This window comes from Nelumbo nucifera, chromosome 5 (genome assembly GCF_055504915.1).
Source record: "Nelumbo nucifera cultivar China Antique chromosome 5, China Antique-T2T, whole genome shotgun sequence".
In the NCBI taxonomy this organism is placed as follows: Eukaryota; Viridiplantae; Streptophyta; class Magnoliopsida; order Proteales; family Nelumbonaceae; genus Nelumbo; species Nelumbo nucifera.
In genome coordinates, this window is record NC_142653.1 from 1,717,323 (window position 1) to 1,735,848 (window position 18,526).

The following is an 18,526-nucleotide window of genomic DNA, read 5'->3' on the forward strand; positions in this document are numbered from 1 at the left end:
TCTAATCTAATATGTCTTGCCGGACCATCTAATCTATCCAAATTGATTTTGGACATGATGGGGCCCAATCCAAAACTGGTCCATTGACACCCTTACTTCTATATCGACTGGGCCTACATAATTAGAAAACTCAATATAAAAAAGCCTAACCCTGAGTGGGCTGATTTGATCATTCTTCGGCCGAAAACCATATTACCCTCTTCAATAGTGGCAATGTTTATTGTTTACTAATGGCTCTGTTTGAAAAAAAGTGTATAAATACAAAAACATTTAGTACAAATACATATAAAATAATATAAAATACAAGGTTCCACACTCTAGATATTTTATATTTGTCGTCCTTCCAAACTGAGCCTACATATATGTTGATGTAGGGATGCAAATAGATCGGATCAGATTCGAATCTGATCCATTATGAAGATCCGATCAGATTTGATAAGACTCAATTTGAATTCAAGTCCTATCGGTAAGTTGGATATTCAGATCAAATTCAATCTGACTTGTTTTTTTTTTAAATAATAAATTATTAAAAAAATACTAATTTAAATAAAGTAAAAACAAAAATACAAGTATTTTTTAATTATTTTCATCATATATATATATTTTTATAAAAAAACAATATAACAAATTTATAAAATATAATATAAAAAATATATTTATAAATAAATAAATAACATATATATATTACATATATTTATATTTACAAATATATAATATATATCAGATTGGATAATCAGATCCGATCCGAAGAGTGATCTGCATTCGACCAAATAGGATCAGATGATCCGATCCATTTGCACCCTATGTTGATGGGTTATAATTTGGACCGTACTTTGACAAGAAAAAACAAAAAATCCAGGAAAAAAAGGAATTTGAATTCGAGCACCTCTCCCGTTGAATCTGTTAATTTTGTCCAACCATGCAAATAATATCTCAGCAGTCAGCACTGTTATGAAGACCACTAGACGCAGCTATCCTAGAACCCGTCAAATGACTAACGACGAGCTAATGCAACCTTTGCGTGCTTCGCCGCATAGACACGGTGGCGTCCATATATAAATATAAATCTTGGAAAAATGCTCTATGACCATGTGTGCTCTCAGTATTTTTGGTAAGTCCGTGTTAATCAGTTCATTTTTGAAATAAGAATTAACTAAAAGGGTATATCCGTCAATTCAAATCGTTAATCCGCGTCGCGGGAAAGGAAAATTATTATCACTTTCTTTTACTACTTTTCTTCCAAATCATTCAATCAAGTGGAATCATAAACGTAATACCCAATCAAGTGTTATTTTTCTGCATCATAATTTTCCCTATTTTTTCAATATTATATTCTAAATGGAAAATTGTGAAGGGAGACAAAATCGAGGGTTCTCTCAAAATCAAAAGTATAAATATGGCTTTGACTCTCTTGCTCCATTCAACAACCACTTTCCCCCCTCTCCCTCTATCTGTTGCTGCTGTTCCGTGATTTCTCGCAGGAAAAAATGGAGATTTGTCTATGGTTACTGGTGGCTTTGTCTCTGTTGCAGGCAAGGGATTCATGACTCTTATTTCTCGTCTCACTGTTTCAACTTTACTTTTCGGCTTTGTTCCGAGAATTTCTCGTAATGATCATAGACAGTTAGAATGTCGAGATTCGAGGATAATCTGGAATTCGTAGATCACCAGTTTCCTTCTTGTTTCATTTTTTTTTTCTCGATTACTCTATACTTGAAGTTTGTTCTGTTTCCTTAGTTGGCTTGAAGCATTAGCTCTACGTTTTTAGTCGGCAATGAAATTTCAGTTGTTGAATCAGGCTTGTAGTTTTCATTGCTTTTGCATATTTAATTTAAACAGTTCATTCAAGTTTGTGCAGATAAGTTTTATATTTGTTTGTTTTTATTTTCTTGATTTTTCGTTATAAGTGTCTTTAGTTACCCGAGGTTACATAGCTTTAGTTGAATTATGGAATAGCTTCTCAGCTATATGATGAACGTAAGAATTGTAGTGCTTCCTTTTACAGGCTCTATGCATGATTTGAATATGGTTTTTTCATCCACTTTAAGTAATTACATAATTCATACACTACTCTAATGTTAGTCATATTTATGCAGAGCACAATTGTATCTTTAGCAAGTGCAGATACTTATGACCCACGGTTTTTTTTGGTGTCTAATATCAGTTTAAGGTGAGGCTATTGCTATCATAATTTTCATATTTATGCCAAATGAGTTCCCCAAATATGACCCTTTTATTATGAAAGAAACATGAAATCACTTAATAGCCTTGTAATCTTTTTATAGATGCTATTTATTATAGGGATTCTAAACATTTTCATGTTAGTAAGAAGAAAGCTTCTATATTTGTTGATTAGTAGATCAAGATAGTTAGCCCGTTTAATGTATCCAAGTTGGTTTGCCATTCTTGATTGCCTAAAGTGTTAGAACTGTTCATGCTTTCTTAATTGATTAGTCACTATGCCTTTCTTTTTTGTTCAGGGAAAGACACTCAGAAGAGTATTGTGCAATGTATGATATTTGTGGAGAACGTAGTGATGGGAAGGTCTTGAACTGTCCTTATGGTTCCCCATCGGTGAAGGTATTTATTAGCAGAATTATTTACTTGCTTGTATAGCTAAAATGTACTGAGATACATTGTGGCTCTTATTTCAAATTTTATTTCTAAAACATAGCATGCAGATTGATAATAAGCAATAAGACAATGGTATTAGTATGACACTAGATTTATGCATTTTCTTTTCTCAGTGCATTGCATATTAACCTTTCCATGCACTTTACCTTTTACTTGTCTTTTATCTCAATTTTATTAGCTTCTTTCTGTTATAACTGGTAGGATAATATAAGTATTGTAGCTATCGGATATTTTGTTCATTCTTTTTTCCCCTGTTTCCAGCCAGATGAGCTGCTTTCTTCAAAGATCCAAAGCTTGTGTCCAACAATCACTGGTAATGTTTGTTGTACAGAAGTTCAGTTTGACACATTGCGGGCCCAAGTCCAACAAGTAAGATTTACACCAAGGTGGACTTTAATAGTATTTATTGTGCAGTTTCTTTTCTATTGATGTTCTTTCTTAGGATTGTACAAAGTCCTACTGTTATGGATGAGTGTTTTAGTGCTTTCTTTTCTTTCTTCTTCCCATGCAAATGCATAGTTTTTAAGTATCATTAATTGTTCGGGAAAATTCTTAGACTTGCATTATCTGTTATAAAAATATATTCTATCCTTGTATTCCGAATCGAAGTTTGAAAAAATCTACAAGTAAATATGCACTTTTACACCATTTGTATTGTATGTGATTCCCATCTGTGTTTTCCATCAAATTGTAAGTCCTTAAATTATTTTTACTTACCACTTGGGATCAATTTTCTTTGGTCTTCTCCTTTCTCTCTTAGAGCCTTCTCATTAGTGCAGCCATTTGTTCTCTACATACATGAGAAAACCATTTCAGTTAATTGTCTTGGTACTTCTTAGTTGTTTCATATTTTTTTGTCATTTCTGAATTATTTCATCTTTGTATTGCCCATTTCATTGAACTCCAGACTTACAATTAATAATACTAACCAACTGTGAAGTCCTATTTTCTGTACTTCTGTGTAATGATTCTTTCTATATATCTCCCTTAATTTATGTAATTGTTGCAGGCGATTCCTTTTCTTGTAGGTTGCCCAGCATGCTTGAGGAACTTCTTAAACCTTTTCTGTGAACTTTCCTGCTCACCTAACCAGAGTTTATTCATCAATGTGACATCTGTTTCCAAGGTAAGAAATTGCCACTAGTGTGATATTACTCTTGTCTGTGACAACCAACAATTGCTTCTTTATGCCTTTGAAGTGGAACCATTGTTTTCCATGTAACTATATTTGCTTAGAAGAGCAATGAATCTTATATCTTTTTCTGAATTAGGTTAATGACAGTTTGACCGTGGATGGCATTGATTTTTATGTAACTGATGCTTTTGGTGAAGAGATGTATAACTCTTGCAAGGATGTAAAATTTGGGACAATGAATAGTCGAGCCATGGACTTCATTGGTGCAGGTGCTCAAAATTTTAAAGGTGAGGATATTTATGATGTTACATCCAAAAGATTATCTTTCCCATGTTTCATTCATATCATATCATCTTCAATTACTTTTTTTTTCTTGAATGAAAAGAATAAGATGTAGGGGATACCACACAAGGCTGACCTTCCATTAAAACCCAAGCCACAATTACAATAGATAGAAAAAAGGGGTCTAGATTGGCTGGAGACAAGGTTGTGCACACTGGGCTGGGCTACCTATCACAAGTGAACACACCAGTGTTCCATATGCATAAGGTGTGGGTTCCATGTGGGCCCCATGTGTACGGAAGACTGGCATGTTCACTTGTGATAGGTAGCCCAACACAGTGTTCACAGTTTTGTCTCCAGCCCATCGGTTCCCACTTCCCAGCAAAAGGTCCTAGCTCCAGAAAACTCCTGTATGCTATCATCACTGGGTACTAAAGGGTAGAGTTACAGGCGTGGCAGTGAATGCTATTGTCAGTTGATGGTTGTCAGTGGCAAGTATTGGATTTGTGTCTCTTTTCTGAAGGGTAGTGAAACTCAACTTTGATGAGTAACTTGGGGCCATAGGGTGTGAGAAGGTCAAATGATAACATTATCCTTCTAGTTTATTCCCAGCCTATTGGGAACAAGGATTCTACTAGAACAGATCTCCATGACTTCAGAAAGTTGAGGTGGAGGGATACTAATGGTTCTAATTGACTCCTGGAAATGGGATGCATATTGGAGAAGTTAGAGCCTGGGTATGCAATGGTCAGGTAACTTATTGGTAGCCATGCTGGAAAGTTCAGATGGTTTTGTGATGCATGTAATCTTTTTTTCTTGATAATAAAGAAAAAACAGAAGGACATACAGGATCAGGTGATAAAACATCATCAACAAGGAGGTAGACCATACCACTGCAAATCAGGGGGCTTTTCGACCCTACAACTTTCAGGTGGCCTAAGAGAAGAGGTAGAGCTCTATGGAGATGTGTTAGGGCTGCTTTAGTATGGACAGTTTGGGAAGAAAGAAATAACAAGATTTTTAATGATAAAGAAAGGGGTGTAGCTATTGTTTGGGAATGCCTGCTAATAAGCGCTATTAGCTGGGCCAAAACTTTGGATTTGTTTTCACTTTTCTCCTTTGTTGACATACAGAGAAACTATGAATCTGTTGCAAACTCTTCTTCAGTTAAGGACAAACCTGTAGTAGACTGGAAACCCCCAGAAGAAGGCTTTGTAAAGCTCAACTTTGATGGCAGCAGCCTTGGCAATCCTGGACCTTCTGGTATTGGGGGCATGATAGGAATGAAGAGGGACAGATTGTTCCCTTATACTTTGGCCCAAATGGAGTGGGGGATGCGGTTAGTGCAGAGATGCAAGCTGCTATACAGGGTGCACAAATTGCTAAAGAGTTGAACTTTGGGAGGTTGATCATTGGAGGTGACTCTAAAGTGGTAACTGGGTGGCTAAAAGAACCAGACAGTAGCTTGGTCTTTTAGGGGAAAGATAAGGAGATTCAAGTGGCTTACTTCTAAGGTTCTAATCTCACAGTGAGAGTTCAGTGGGAGAGGAGATCGGCAAATGGGCTGGCAGACCTACTTGCTAAGCAAGGGGTGAACAGGGATCACTTATTCTGGGCTCAATTGTAATTTTACTTCGTTTTGTAAGGCAGCAACTTGTGCCTTCTGGGAGAACTCTGGCTTGTATCCACTTGTCGTTTTATTTATTCATCCTAATAAAATTCTTCATGATTCATAAAAAAAAAAGATGCCTTGTGTTTCAAGCAAGCTACACATTTCTCATGTTACTAAAGTCTTCTTCTGGATGAAGCTTGGTTTGGTTGGGGCAGGTCCCACAAAAAATTTCAAGAAAGTATAAGAGAAAAGTGGTGAAGACAAAAGCATCGATTCCAAAGAGTTCTGGTGGGGGAGAGCCTCTTGTCCCAATCAGGTTGGATGCTCAGTGAACATGCCTCAAGAGAAGAAGAGTGGGGATGGGGATGAAGTTGCTGTGAGAGTGTTTGATAGGATTTCAGAAGAAAAAATGGACAAGGAAGGTTGTTTGGCTCTTGAGAAAATTGTTGAGAAAAATGTAGAGGTTGGCAAAAGTCTTGCTCTTTTTTCCTGGTGGTGAGGTGTTTGCTAGAATAGCCTTCAACTTCAAGGAGTTTGAGAGGAGGGAATAGAGTTTGAAAAAAGCTATAGTGGGGGAAGGAGGAGAGGTCTCAAATGAGGCCGAAGCTGGGCAGGAGGAAGTGTTCGAGGGGGAGGATTAGAGGTGGCTCGTGCAAGCTGTTTCTCTGTTTTGTTCTGATGGAGGTTGTTGGTAATTCTTAGATTTGGGGGTCAGGGGGTGGGTGTGTTGGTGGCTGAATGTTTTGAGGGATGTCTTTGCAGTTAGTTTGGTTAAGACTCTTGTTGTTAGTTGTGTCTCAGGTGGTTTTCCCCTTTCTTGTGGGTGGTAGCTTATCACCTTTCTTTTTGTGTTCTCTTTTTTATTTTAATGAATTTATTTTTATTGTAAAAAACAAGGTATTTATAGCCTTAAATGTTCATTGTTGAGGTTGAGGGAATTATGGAACTCAAAAGTCATTGACATATTATTAAAAACTCAAGTCTTTGTTTAATTCTGTTCTTATGTGTCTAATCTAATAGATTCCTTTTTCTATTCTGTTGCACAAACTAATGTTATTTAATCATAACTACAGTGCTTTTTCTATAGGTTCTAAATCATTTAGTTTCTGATTATTATTTTGCAGAATGGTTTGAATTTATTGGTCGTCAAGCAGATCTTGATGTCCCTGGTTCACCATATGCCATTAATTTCCGGTCAAGTATCTCTGATTCCTCTGGGATGAAACCTATGAATGTATCTGTCTATTCATGCGGTGACACTTTGCTTGGTTGTTCTTGTGGTGATTGCCCTTCTTCTCCCACATGCTCCAGTTCACCACCCCCTCCTCCTCCCAAAAGATATACCTGTTCAATTAGTATCTGGCCTTTAAAGGTGAGGAGGAATGCTATATAGGATGGTTGCTTTTGATTCCTGTGGTTTTTTGGGCTTGTTTGCGATCTTAGGATCTCAATTTCTTTAGGGTGCATTTACTACATCATGTCCTACAATGTTAAAGACTGAGTGGTATCTTGGAATATTCCTATTTGGTAGTAGTTTCTGTGAGTTTGGCCTCTCCAACTTGGTTACATCTTTTGATGATTGCAGGTTAGATGTATCGAATTTGCAATGTCTATCCTATATATTATTTTGGTTTCTGCTTTCCTTGGATGGAGCTTGTTTCATAGGACAAGAGGAAGAAGGAGACTTGCTTCCAGATTGAAACCTTTGTTGAATGTCATGGATGAAAGTGAACTCCATTTTCTTAACAAGCAGAAAGATGAGAACCTTACTTTACAGGTGTTTTCCAAAACACTGATGTGTAATTGCATTCTTTCATTTTGACATGATTTCCTAGTACTTGGATCCTTTTTCTTTTGCTCTTCTAATTTTCTTTTTCTTAGGTCCTTGAGATTGATCTTCTCTTTGCCCAATGGTAGTGTAGTAAATTTGATTGAATTTGGAGTTTTAAATTTATAGCCCCTTTCCATCTTTTCTCTCTCTCTCTCTCTCAAAAACGAAAAAATAGCCCCTTTTCATGTTTGGAATTTTTCTATGTTACAGAAATATAGGGCTGTTAATGGGTCGGGCCTGGGTAGAACCGGAACCGATCCAACAAGAAATATTAAGGACTCGGAACCGAACCAGGCCTGATAGGGTCTCTAAATTGTATATTATATAATTTATTAATAGACCTACTGAAATTATATTATATATATTAATTTATTAATATATTATATTTAATATATATTAATATATTATATACTTTAAATATACATTATATATAATATGTAGCTCAGGTCGGGTCTAAGCCGGTTCAGGACTGGGTAGAACCGGTTTCGAACCGATTGTAATAGACCTACTGAAAATTATATATATTATATATTAATTTATTAATATATTATATACATTAGTTATATATTATATTTAATATATATTAATATTATATACATTAAATATATGTTATATATTATAAATATTATATATAGTATTTATAATATATAGCTCGGGTTGGGTCTAAGTCGGTTCAGGACTGGATAGAACCGGTTTCGAACTGGTAATAGTTGGGACAATATTCCAGGAACCGGAACCGACCCATCCATTCCAGTTCCTGGAACCAGAACTGATCCAATTGGTTTGGGTCCATCGTGTCGGACCCAACCCGGCCCATTGACAACCCTAGAGAAATATTGGCACAAGGAGATGGGCATATTTTGGGGATCTATCGCAAAATTGCTTTATATAAAAAATGGCTGTTACAACGTTGGTCCCAGCTATCTGGTGTCTTGGGGGGGGGGTGGACTGGTTATGGACCTAACTTTTGGCATTTTCTTTTATACAAAATGGTTGCTTTCAGACTTGAACCTCCACTATCATGCTTGTCAGTCTGAGATTTTATCATTACACCAAGCAATGGCCCCTTTTCCAACCATTGCTTTAAATATTGCACTATATTATTTTTTGATGGAAATGAAAAATGTTGTAAATATATAGATGTAAAGTTGTACTGAAGGGCATATAGCCAAAAAGAAACTTTATTGTATAGTTTGTTAGGCCTGGTTTGTTTCCAATGCAATTTTATTTGTAGTAGTGTGAAAGTATGGGAGTGCAAATGATATGAGTGCAAAATCTGATTTATTCTTGTTTCAGATTTTGCCTTATTCTGTTGTTGTATTGCAGATGAAGTAAAGTAAATCCTGATGAAAAGTAAAGTTAAATCCCAGGCAAAAGTGTGCCAGAACTTTCTTTCTTCTTATTTGCACTCTCATGCATTGGTACTTGTCAGATGAAATTGCACTGCAAACAAATGAAGACTTGCACCCAAAATGGCTTGCCAGTGTGTAAAGATTGTACAGTGAACTTTTTTTTTCACTACCTGATCCCTTTCTTCCAAGATCTTGTTTCCTTTTGCTAGCTATAGTGCTTTTCATAATTTTTACCTTTTGTATGATGATTGATGATATGTATATTTTTTTCAGATGCATGAAGAGGTTCCTCAAACGGTAAATGGTGATCAACTTTCTATTGTGCAAGGATACATATCGAGTTGGTATAGGTCAGTTTATGGCATCTCTTCTACAGTACTTCTGTTTATAAGAGGAGCTTACTATTATTATTATTATTATTATCATTATTACTATTACTATTATTATTATTATCATTATTACTATTACGATATTATTATTTTTATAATGTTGTTCATTGCATTTATTTTCTACATTCAGGAGATATGGATCATGGGTTGCTAGAAACCCAACTCTTGTTTTATGTTCATCGTTGGTTGTTGTTCTTCTACTCTGCCTAGGTTTAATCCATTTCAAGGTGGAGACACGACCTGAGAAGGTAAAAATAGGTTTTTGGTGAGATTATGTTTTTAGTTTTTATATCCAAATCCAACCATGTGACAACCTTCCATATCATATTCTTGCTAATTCCCCTTATCTGTGTACAATACATTGCCAATCGTGTTGTTATTTTCTGTATTATGAATCTACATTTCAGTACCCTATGAAATGCATTTAAGGACCAGCCAAGTACACCCCCAAATTTGTGATCAAGAATGGGATATCTCTTCAAGCTGTTTGGAACGACATATATAGGGATTAGGGAACAAATGTTCTGGGTTAGGATAATCAGTTAATAATAGTACTCTATGGAGAAAAGTAGAGAGAACTTGATCTTTGTTCAAATTGCATTTACAAAACAAAGGTGTTGCTCCCATTTTATAGCCTAAAAGTACAAGGAAACCAACTTAGACTAGAGCTTCAGCTAGGACTTGTATTTAGATCATAAATCCTACCAATGTAAAGAAACCATAAATTACTAAAAATAGTAAGTTTGTGATTTACTATAAATACTAATTATGGACATTACTACTTGTAGTAAGTCTGGATGTTACTATAAATAGTACTTTTGTTTTTACTAAGAATAGTAAATTTCTAGAAAGCTTAACTGTGGCCATCTTGCACTCCTATTATCATTTGAACTCCCAAAATACCCTTACAATGGTTCTTTAAATTAAACTTTAAAGAAAAAAAGACATATCTAAATGCTTTTCCCCTTCTTCCTGAGTTGCCGATAAAAAAAAAAAATCTAAATGCTTTCCCAACTCAACAAAAACTCTAGCATTATTCACATGGGCAAGTCTAACTGTAGGATCCACCGGTGAAATGGTTGACTTTGATTGTTGACTAATTTGTAGACTTAAGAAACAACTCCAAAGCTGCTTCAAGAAAACACCCTTCTGCTCATTTGTTTTGGCTGAAACTTGGCGAGTATCTAGTACTATAAAGACTACTGATGAAATTTGGCTTTAATCCACCAAGTAGCTTCTAAGATATGGCTTGATTGCTTGGGGCTGTTGTTTTGGAATTTGAATTGTTGGACAATCATCTCTGCCACTGTTTCTTGTTTCTATGTCTGCATCAGAAAACAATTGGCTTGCTGCACTAATAACACCTACTGATCTAAAGTTGTGATGTTTTGATATGCACATTCTTATTGATATCCCATTCAGGGTGATATTTTCTAGGTACTCATCCTTATTTATTATCATTTGAGAAACCATAGTAATCTGATCATTCTATCTTCATGTTCATAATATTTTCACATATAATGGCAGCTATGGGTTGGTCCTGGAAGTAGAGCTGCAGAAGAGAAGTACTTTTTTGACAGCCACCTAGCCCCCTTTTATAGAATTGAACAGGTATTTTTCATTGTTACCACCTAATATGATTCTTGTTGCCATCAAATCTAGTGTTGTAAGCTGGTTTTAGCTAAGGTCAGCCTGCCATACTTGTCTTGGGATGGCCTATGAATGAAATCAATACAGGCTGGCTAAACTCGTATCGTTGCTATGATGTGAAATGACAACAATGGTGCCATAGACCACTATATGTTGTTATTTTCCCAAACCAGAAACTCTGTTGAAAGAATATTAAATTAGCTTTTTAAAATTTTTCTATTACTCATCAAGAAAATATTAAATTAGCTTTTCAATGGCAATATAAGGTCTGTTCTTATTTCCGAGGGTTTGCAATTGATAAGGGAAATGGTGTAATATCATAAGGAACATATGTTTTACTACTAAATGGTTCTTCTTTTTCAGCTTATATTAGCAACTATTCCTGATCCAAAGAATGGGAAGTCACCAAGTATTGTGACAGAAGATAACATTCAGCTACTCTTTGAAATACAAAAGAAGGTATGTGAGTGATTTTTTGTTACTTTTCAACTGTTTCTTGATCAACAAGATTACAAGAAGATATTTCTTTAATATAGGAGATAAACTGTACAAGTAAAAGGGAAAAAGATAGCCTCTAGCCTTTTTTTGGGTATATTACCTTACTGTACATGAGAACATCCTATACATACTGCCCTGCACACCTTCTTTGTCAGAAAAAAAAGGATATCCACTAGGTATATAAAAGCAATTTATGTTCAAAATCAAAATAGGATTGTTTGGTAATTCTCCCAAAATAAGATTGATAAAAAAATTCTCCCAAAATAAGTGTTTTAATCCCTCTCAAAATCCACCCTATTTGTAGCAGCAAACCCTTTTAAAACTAAGGACCAGTATATCAACATTGGACAATAATCACACAGATCAATGGAAAGGACGAGATATATTTTAAAGATTGTTTTATTTGTTTCACCCCAAATCTTCCAAAAATTTTCAATTGGAACTATTATCTCACAAGATATGGCCCTCAAAACCAAATAGGACAAAAGGCCTTGCCAGTTGCACCTCATCCCTCCTCCCCAATTCATGATGTCATTACTTTGCAGACTTCTATTTTAATGGGTTCTAGGGGAACTTCTGTTTGAGCCATGATTCCTCCTTTTGCTGTTTGTAGGATCATTCTGGAAAGAAATCGAACTATAGATTTTTTTTTTTTGCAGGAGAGGAGAGGTCTTTGGTTTATGTTTTTGCAGATACTAGTAGCCTCCTCATGGATTTTAGCCCTTAAAGCCTTTGGCTCTTTTGTCAGGATGAGTTTTAGTTTAGTTGGAATTTCCAGTATTTGAACATAAAGACACTAAATCACGCAATCTTTGAGACCGTTGGCAAAGCTTTCTGAGCCTGCATCAATTATCAACTTTTGAACCGATTTCCATATCCAGTTTAACTGCAATATGTTGTCTTTCTGTGCTCCCCCCCTCCAAAAAAAAAGCTGAGATCTGTTGATCTCTTGTCTTGATAAATCATTATCCAAACAATTGGCTAACATGTGGGTCCAGGTACATTTACAAATTCTTCCCCCTCCTAGAACCTGTATTTCTGTCATAGCATTCTGATGCTACCATTGTTACTGCTCTACTATTACCCTTTTGCCACTTGCCAGCCAATCAGCTACTTTTCAATACCTTTCTTGGAAGAGTTCTTTAACCTTCATTATATATATCTACAACCACTTATGAGAAGAGCATTTCTGAAACTGGGGTCCCCAATGTTTTGGCATACAAACATGCTTCATCTTGATTGAGTGAAACCCCTTTTTTATTTATTTATTTATTTTTTAATTTTTTCTGTTCCCTTTCCAGAAGGATATCTTCTTATTCTTCTTCTTGTCCTGGAGTTCTCAACGATGAACGAAGTAATTCAAATCCCTTGCTAGTTGCTAATATGTTTTTTTTTTTTATTTTTTTTATGGTATTTACCAGCAAACTCTGTATCAACTGTCACCTTGGCATAAGATTCAAATATGTTTCCACTGTTACTTCCTGCTACTTAAATGTTATATTTACCATGCCAAGAATCTTTTCATTCATTCCCACAACTTGACAGGTTGATGGAATTCGTGCAAATTATTCTGGATCAATTGTAGCCCTATCTGACATATGCTTGAAGCCACTCGATCAGGAGTGTGCTACTCAAAGTGTCCTGCAGGTATCACTCTTCCATTCTTCTCAAGTCATTTTCTATCTGGTCTGAATGCCAGTGGAAAGTTTATATCTTGCAGTATAAAATATGTGAGTCATGCTTTTTTTTTGAGGTGCTATAGGTGATATTGATATTGTCATGTAATTAATTTTTGGCATTAGTTTTGTATGTATGAGGTTTAACAATTTAATGTCTTCTATTCCACACTTGAGGTTAGAATAGGCTCTCAGGTTTTATGCTACCTCTGAACTTGTAGGAAGGGAAAAAGGGGGGGAGATAGAGAGAGAAGATACTAATTTTCTGTTCTTTAGTTAGACCTGTGGAACCAACGAACTTCAGTGATTGATCAGACTTTTAATATTTTCTGTTGTTTAATTAGACGTGTGGAACCAATGAACATCAGTGACTGGTCATACTTGATGCCCATTGTTGGGACAACATGGCTATTTTGAATTTATCAAGCTCTGGTTAGAGGTTCTCTCTTTGCAACCAGAAAGTCATGAATTCATTTTGTGGTCTGCTTGATTTATGTGGTTGATACATATGGATCTTTAGAGGATGTGTTGTTTTGCATGAACTATATCTTACTATAGTCAATGTGATTCGTTGTTTTGGCCTGCATTGGCAGAAGTCAATCAGTTGGTGCCTAGGTAAATGGCTAAAATATTTATCAACTATATGGTGCAAGTCTTAAGTGAGTTATCAGTGGACAGGGTGATGCTAAGGCCTAATTGATCCATTGGTTGATGCTTTTGAAACCCTGCCATTAATTATTTTTTATATATTTTGTCTGGCTCATCCTAATTCTACTGCTGCAGGTATTCTGTCTCTTGTTTAGATCTTTTGGGTAATCTAGCATTTGGTTCTCACAAATGCCAGTCAAGCGAAAGAACATTTTAAGTTGCTTAAGCAAGAAAACTATCCCCCTAAGCTGCATATATTCCAAAAGGCTTAGATAAAACAAAACAGACAACTGATAAATAAAAAAGAAAGAAACCATCTCTATAACCTCAAAGTGACAAATGATACCCCGGCCCAACTACTTGTATAACTTGTGCAGCTTCAAATACAACATCCAACTGAAGAGAAGATACAATTCCAGAAATAGACCGATAAAAGAAAGCCTGAAAAAGCAAAGTTCAACTAGAATCCAAGATGCCCCATGGCCTTTTCTTTCCAAACATTTTCCCTTTGTTACATCTCCTAATTTGTTTTCTTGGAGTCCCTGTCAGTTCCTAGTTCATTCATTTTGGGGCTAATCTATGATAAACACTGCTGATATTGTTTAGGATGGATCTCATTATCTTTCATTTTCTTTGCTTTGTTATTTCTACTGTCTGGAATCCTTCATGTAGCTTCTGATATCTTTATTTGTTTAATTTCTGTATTTGTTCCTATTAATCAAGATACATTTTTTTTCCTTAAAAAGATCGGTTAAAATCCAATTTTGAGTAAAGATGATAAATGGAAGCATATTATTGAGGTCTTCTAATTATTTTTTTTCCCTCTTCTTGGTTTAGTCATGTTATTCATCCATTCCTTATGCCGTCTCCATGTGTGTGAATTGTGAAATGGGATTTTATATGTGCTGATTTGTACTCTAAATGTTTGTTGCCATGGTTACTCTATACTGGCTCAATGTTATCTTTCTCTAAGAGTACATAGTTCTATGGCTTCATCAAGTTAGAATATTCAATTCTTACAACTGCTGTTATACATGCTTGTGGAATCATTCAGCTATTCTGAAAGATCAATGCTGTTTTCCCTTAACAGTATTTCAAAATGGACCCTGAAAAATATGATGATTATGGGGGAGTTGATCACGTTGAGTATTGCCTTCAGGTAAATTTTGAATATATCTTTATAGCTACCAGTGTTTTATATAATTTGTTTTGCATTTTTTTGAGAGAAGGTATAATCTTATTCTATTAAAAAACATCATGTACAGCAAGATGATCTACACATGGACTAGACAAAATCTGCCCTTGCGGCACTATACCCCCAACCTTTGCTTTACAAAAAGATTCTCATGTACAAAAAAGGAGTTATAACCTATATTGTTGAACAGCTTATGATAACCAAGCCAAGAAAGCATTTTTCCTTAGATTTTCTGATAAACAGACCGTAAACTGTCCTTGTTTTTGAATATTCTTGAGTTTCTTTCCTGCCATATACACCAAAAAACTACCACTGGAGTCATATTTGAGACCAATTCTCCCCTTTTACTCAGTCCTACTACCCGCCAACCTTTTACAAAATCTGCTATAGACTCTAGGCAGCATGTCACGGAGTGCAAAGGTGAGACCATTGTGACCTGACCCATCAGGAAAGATATCTAATGGAAGAGGTTTAGTGAGCACTCTAGATGCTTTCAGAAGCCCCATGAGTATTCTAGAAGATTTATGAAGATCTTTGTGCATTATAGATATTTGTACATAATTCTAGAACATTCTTGTAGAGAACTCTAGAAGATATCTAGAAGAATCCTAACTGTTGGATGTATGACATTTGTAAAAATCTAGACTATTCATTGTAAGGCCCAAAGTCTATATAAGGTGGAGCCCCTCATTTGGTGGGGGACATCCAAGAGTTGTAATTTCCCTTCTTGAGCAATACAAAGAGTTCTTTGAGTTCTCATTCTCTTACCTTGTGTGTGTGCTTATCCCTAAGTTGCCTAAGAGTGTGGGTTGAGTTGGTGAGCTACTTGTTCCTAGAGCCAGGATGGTGCTCTAAGCAGGGAAGGTTGACTTGTGGAGTGAATGACTGCTGCCCAAGTGCTGCTTGGGATGCTAGAGGAGTCTATGTTTGTGACAAGCAGCTTTTGATTTCAAATAACTCTGATATTCTCGACCATATTCCATAAGAAAATCTGCAATGCAGCAGAAGATGGTTCACCGATTCCAAGTGTCCTTCGCACTATACACAATCAACTGAGTTGAACAACATACCCTTCTGCACGAGGTTGTCCCTGGTAAGAATTTTGTTTAGGTAAGCAGTCCATATGAAAAAAAAAAAGCAATTCTTGAGGGTACATTCTTGCCCCAGATGATGTTGGCTGGGACTGTCTGCTCCTCTGCTTGTCATAATTACAAAACATACTGTATGCAAGATTAAGAATGTTAACTCTTTAACTTCAACCTACTGACCCTTCTTTTCAGGTAGGTTATGTTGACAATGATTCAGTCACTGCTAGTGGACCCCCATAACTAACAAATTATAACAAATTAATATAACAAAAATAACTTTTTTTTTGATCAATAACAATTTCATTAAATTTCATGGAAACAACATAAGAATAATTACAACAAGGAAGACAAACACTCTTATCTTCTAAATACAACTTAAGCCCTCAAGAAAAGAAAAGGAAAGGAAAGGAAAGGAAGGAACAATTAAATTACAACTTGGCCCAAAACATTGATTCCCTCTCTACCCCGTGTTTAGCTAATCCATCTGCTACAGAATTAGTTGATCTTTTAACCCAACTCATCTTAACTTCCATCTCCCGCACCAGCCACTTAAATTTCCTTCTCTCATTGCTGTAATTCCATAAACCACTGCTGTCTTTATTCAGCCACCCTGTCACCACCTCCGAGTCCCCTTCAATTATGAGTTTTCTGGTATTCATCTCCTTAGCTTTCTGGACTCCTTCCATAACTGCCAAGATCTCAGCTCTAAGGGAGTCACCCACTCCAATTGGGCCTGAGAATAGGGCAGAAATGATCCCATTCTCATCCCTAAAAACACCCCCAATCCCTGATTGTCCAGGATTCCCCTTACTACTCCCATCAAAGTTTAATTTTAAGAAACCAGCAGGTGGGGGGGGGGGGGTCCAAGACACTCATTACTGATTTGGTTTGTGTACAGTTTGCAATCTCATCCCACTTCCTCAACATGTCATCCACTATGTAATTTGTGAATAGCTCTAAGGATTTCAGCCACTGTACAACCCTCAGTTCTTCAGCCCGTCTCTCAACTTCTGAGAAGATCCTGGAATTTCTTTCTTCTCATAATAACCAACATACTGCAGCCCTCAGTACTCTCCACATAGTCCTTCCCCTTTTCATACGCCACCTGAAAAAAGAAGGGGAGAAAAGACTTTGCATGTCTGATGGAGGGTTCCAACTACACCCAAAGAGAGAAAAAGCCCATTCCCACATTGACTTTGCAAATTGGCAAGACACCAGTAAGTGAAAACCAGTTTCCCCATCTGCTTTGCAAAGAACACACCAATGAGGTGACAAGCAAGTATTGGGTCTCTTCTTTTGGAGCAGATCATCAGTGTTGAATCTTTCTAGATAGGCTTTCCAACAAAAACTACCAACCCTAGGAGGAATTGGTCTGCACCAACAAAAATAACTTTCTGCCCCAGAAAATTGAAAAATACATACAAAAGAGGTGAAAATGCAAATCCATCTGTTGGCTATTTGATTTTCCCATTGTTTCATATGTTTGTATTGATGTATTATAGCATTAATTCCATGGTTCAACATACAATTATGTCTTCACTGTTTTCTGAACATTAGCATGCTAAAATCTTCTGAGATAATAGGTCGTCTGAGATGAGCTCTCACTTCTAGATCTGTAATTTTTCCTTTTACTTTTGGGTATCTAATACATGTTCCCACCTTCAGCATTACACCTCTGCGGGTACATGCATGAGTGCATTTAAGGCTCCTCTTGATCCAAGCACAGCATTGGGGGGATTTTCCGGGAACAATTATTCAGAGGTAATATAAGTAAAGTAGTCTGAGATGTTGCTGTGATGGTTTGAGTATTTTCTAATCCTATAATGATGTTTTCTGTGACAGGCTTCTGCATTTATAGTAACTTATCCAGTAAATAATATGGTTGAGAAAAAAGGCACTGATGCTGGAAAAGCAGTGGCTTGGGAAAAAGCTTTTGTTCAGTTGGCAAAGGTTTGCCATTGGCACTTTCTATAATGAATTTATTTATTTGGGATCACCTATGCTTTTTGTGTGGTTAATCTATATTTATTCTGTTCAATCGGTTATAGGACAATTTATTTTGATGTGCCATTTTCTTGGTATTTATTTGCTTGGAGTATTGGTGGATGGTGGTATCGAGTACATTGAAATTAAGGCAACTAGACATTGCCTAGTCAAGTAGGTGTTTTATGCACATTATTTCAAGTTTTCAACATCAGATGCTTTATCTTCATTATAATCTACCAAACTGGAAGGGGATGAACCCCGAGATAATGTGATGACTTTGATTTGCTCGTTGCATTATTTTTGAATTTGGGCAAAGTTGCCCAGGTCAGAACTAAGCCCAATATCTTCTAATCCTGCATAGGTATGTGTCCACACAAATATATTTTAACCTTTTAATTTCTAAGTGAATTTATACTCATCTAAAACTAATATGAAAAATGAAATGAACTAGATCTAAATAACATTCCAACTACTAAAATACTAAATGCAATAATTTCCATATGCAATATATTTTCCACCTAACATAAATACTGCAGCCCAGTTTTCGGTA

At 36.0% G+C, this 18,526-nt stretch overlaps 1 protein-coding gene across 1 annotated transcript in view; it reads left to right on the forward strand.

Annotated features, from left to right (window-relative positions):
- The first annotated feature begins 1,358 nt into the window (after window positions 1–1,358).
- Window positions 1,359–18,526, forward strand: part of LOC104603760 (uncharacterized) — a 43,762-nt gene continuing 26,594 nt past the window's right edge. The window contains exons 1-16 of the mRNA XM_019198820.2: window positions 1,359–1,532; window positions 2,097–2,170; window positions 2,481–2,580; window positions 2,896–3,003; window positions 3,644–3,760; window positions 3,906–4,056; window positions 6,788–7,035; window positions 7,249–7,440; window positions 9,120–9,196; window positions 9,366–9,483; window positions 10,763–10,846; window positions 11,249–11,344; window positions 12,929–13,030; window positions 14,798–14,866; window positions 17,656–17,751; window positions 17,833–17,940. Coding sequence (XP_019054365.1) covers window positions 1,488–1,532; window positions 2,097–2,170; window positions 2,481–2,580; window positions 2,896–3,003; window positions 3,644–3,760; window positions 3,906–4,056; window positions 6,788–7,035; window positions 7,249–7,440; window positions 9,120–9,196; window positions 9,366–9,483; window positions 10,763–10,846; window positions 11,249–11,344; window positions 12,929–13,030; window positions 14,798–14,866; window positions 17,656–17,751; window positions 17,833–17,940 — 1,785 coding nt within the window. The 5' untranslated portion in view covers window positions 1,359–1,487. The remainder of the gene's footprint in view (window positions 1,533–2,096; window positions 2,171–2,480; window positions 2,581–2,895; window positions 3,004–3,643; window positions 3,761–3,905; window positions 4,057–6,787; window positions 7,036–7,248; window positions 7,441–9,119; window positions 9,197–9,365; window positions 9,484–10,762; window positions 10,847–11,248; window positions 11,345–12,928; window positions 13,031–14,797; window positions 14,867–17,655; window positions 17,752–17,832; window positions 17,941–18,526) is intronic.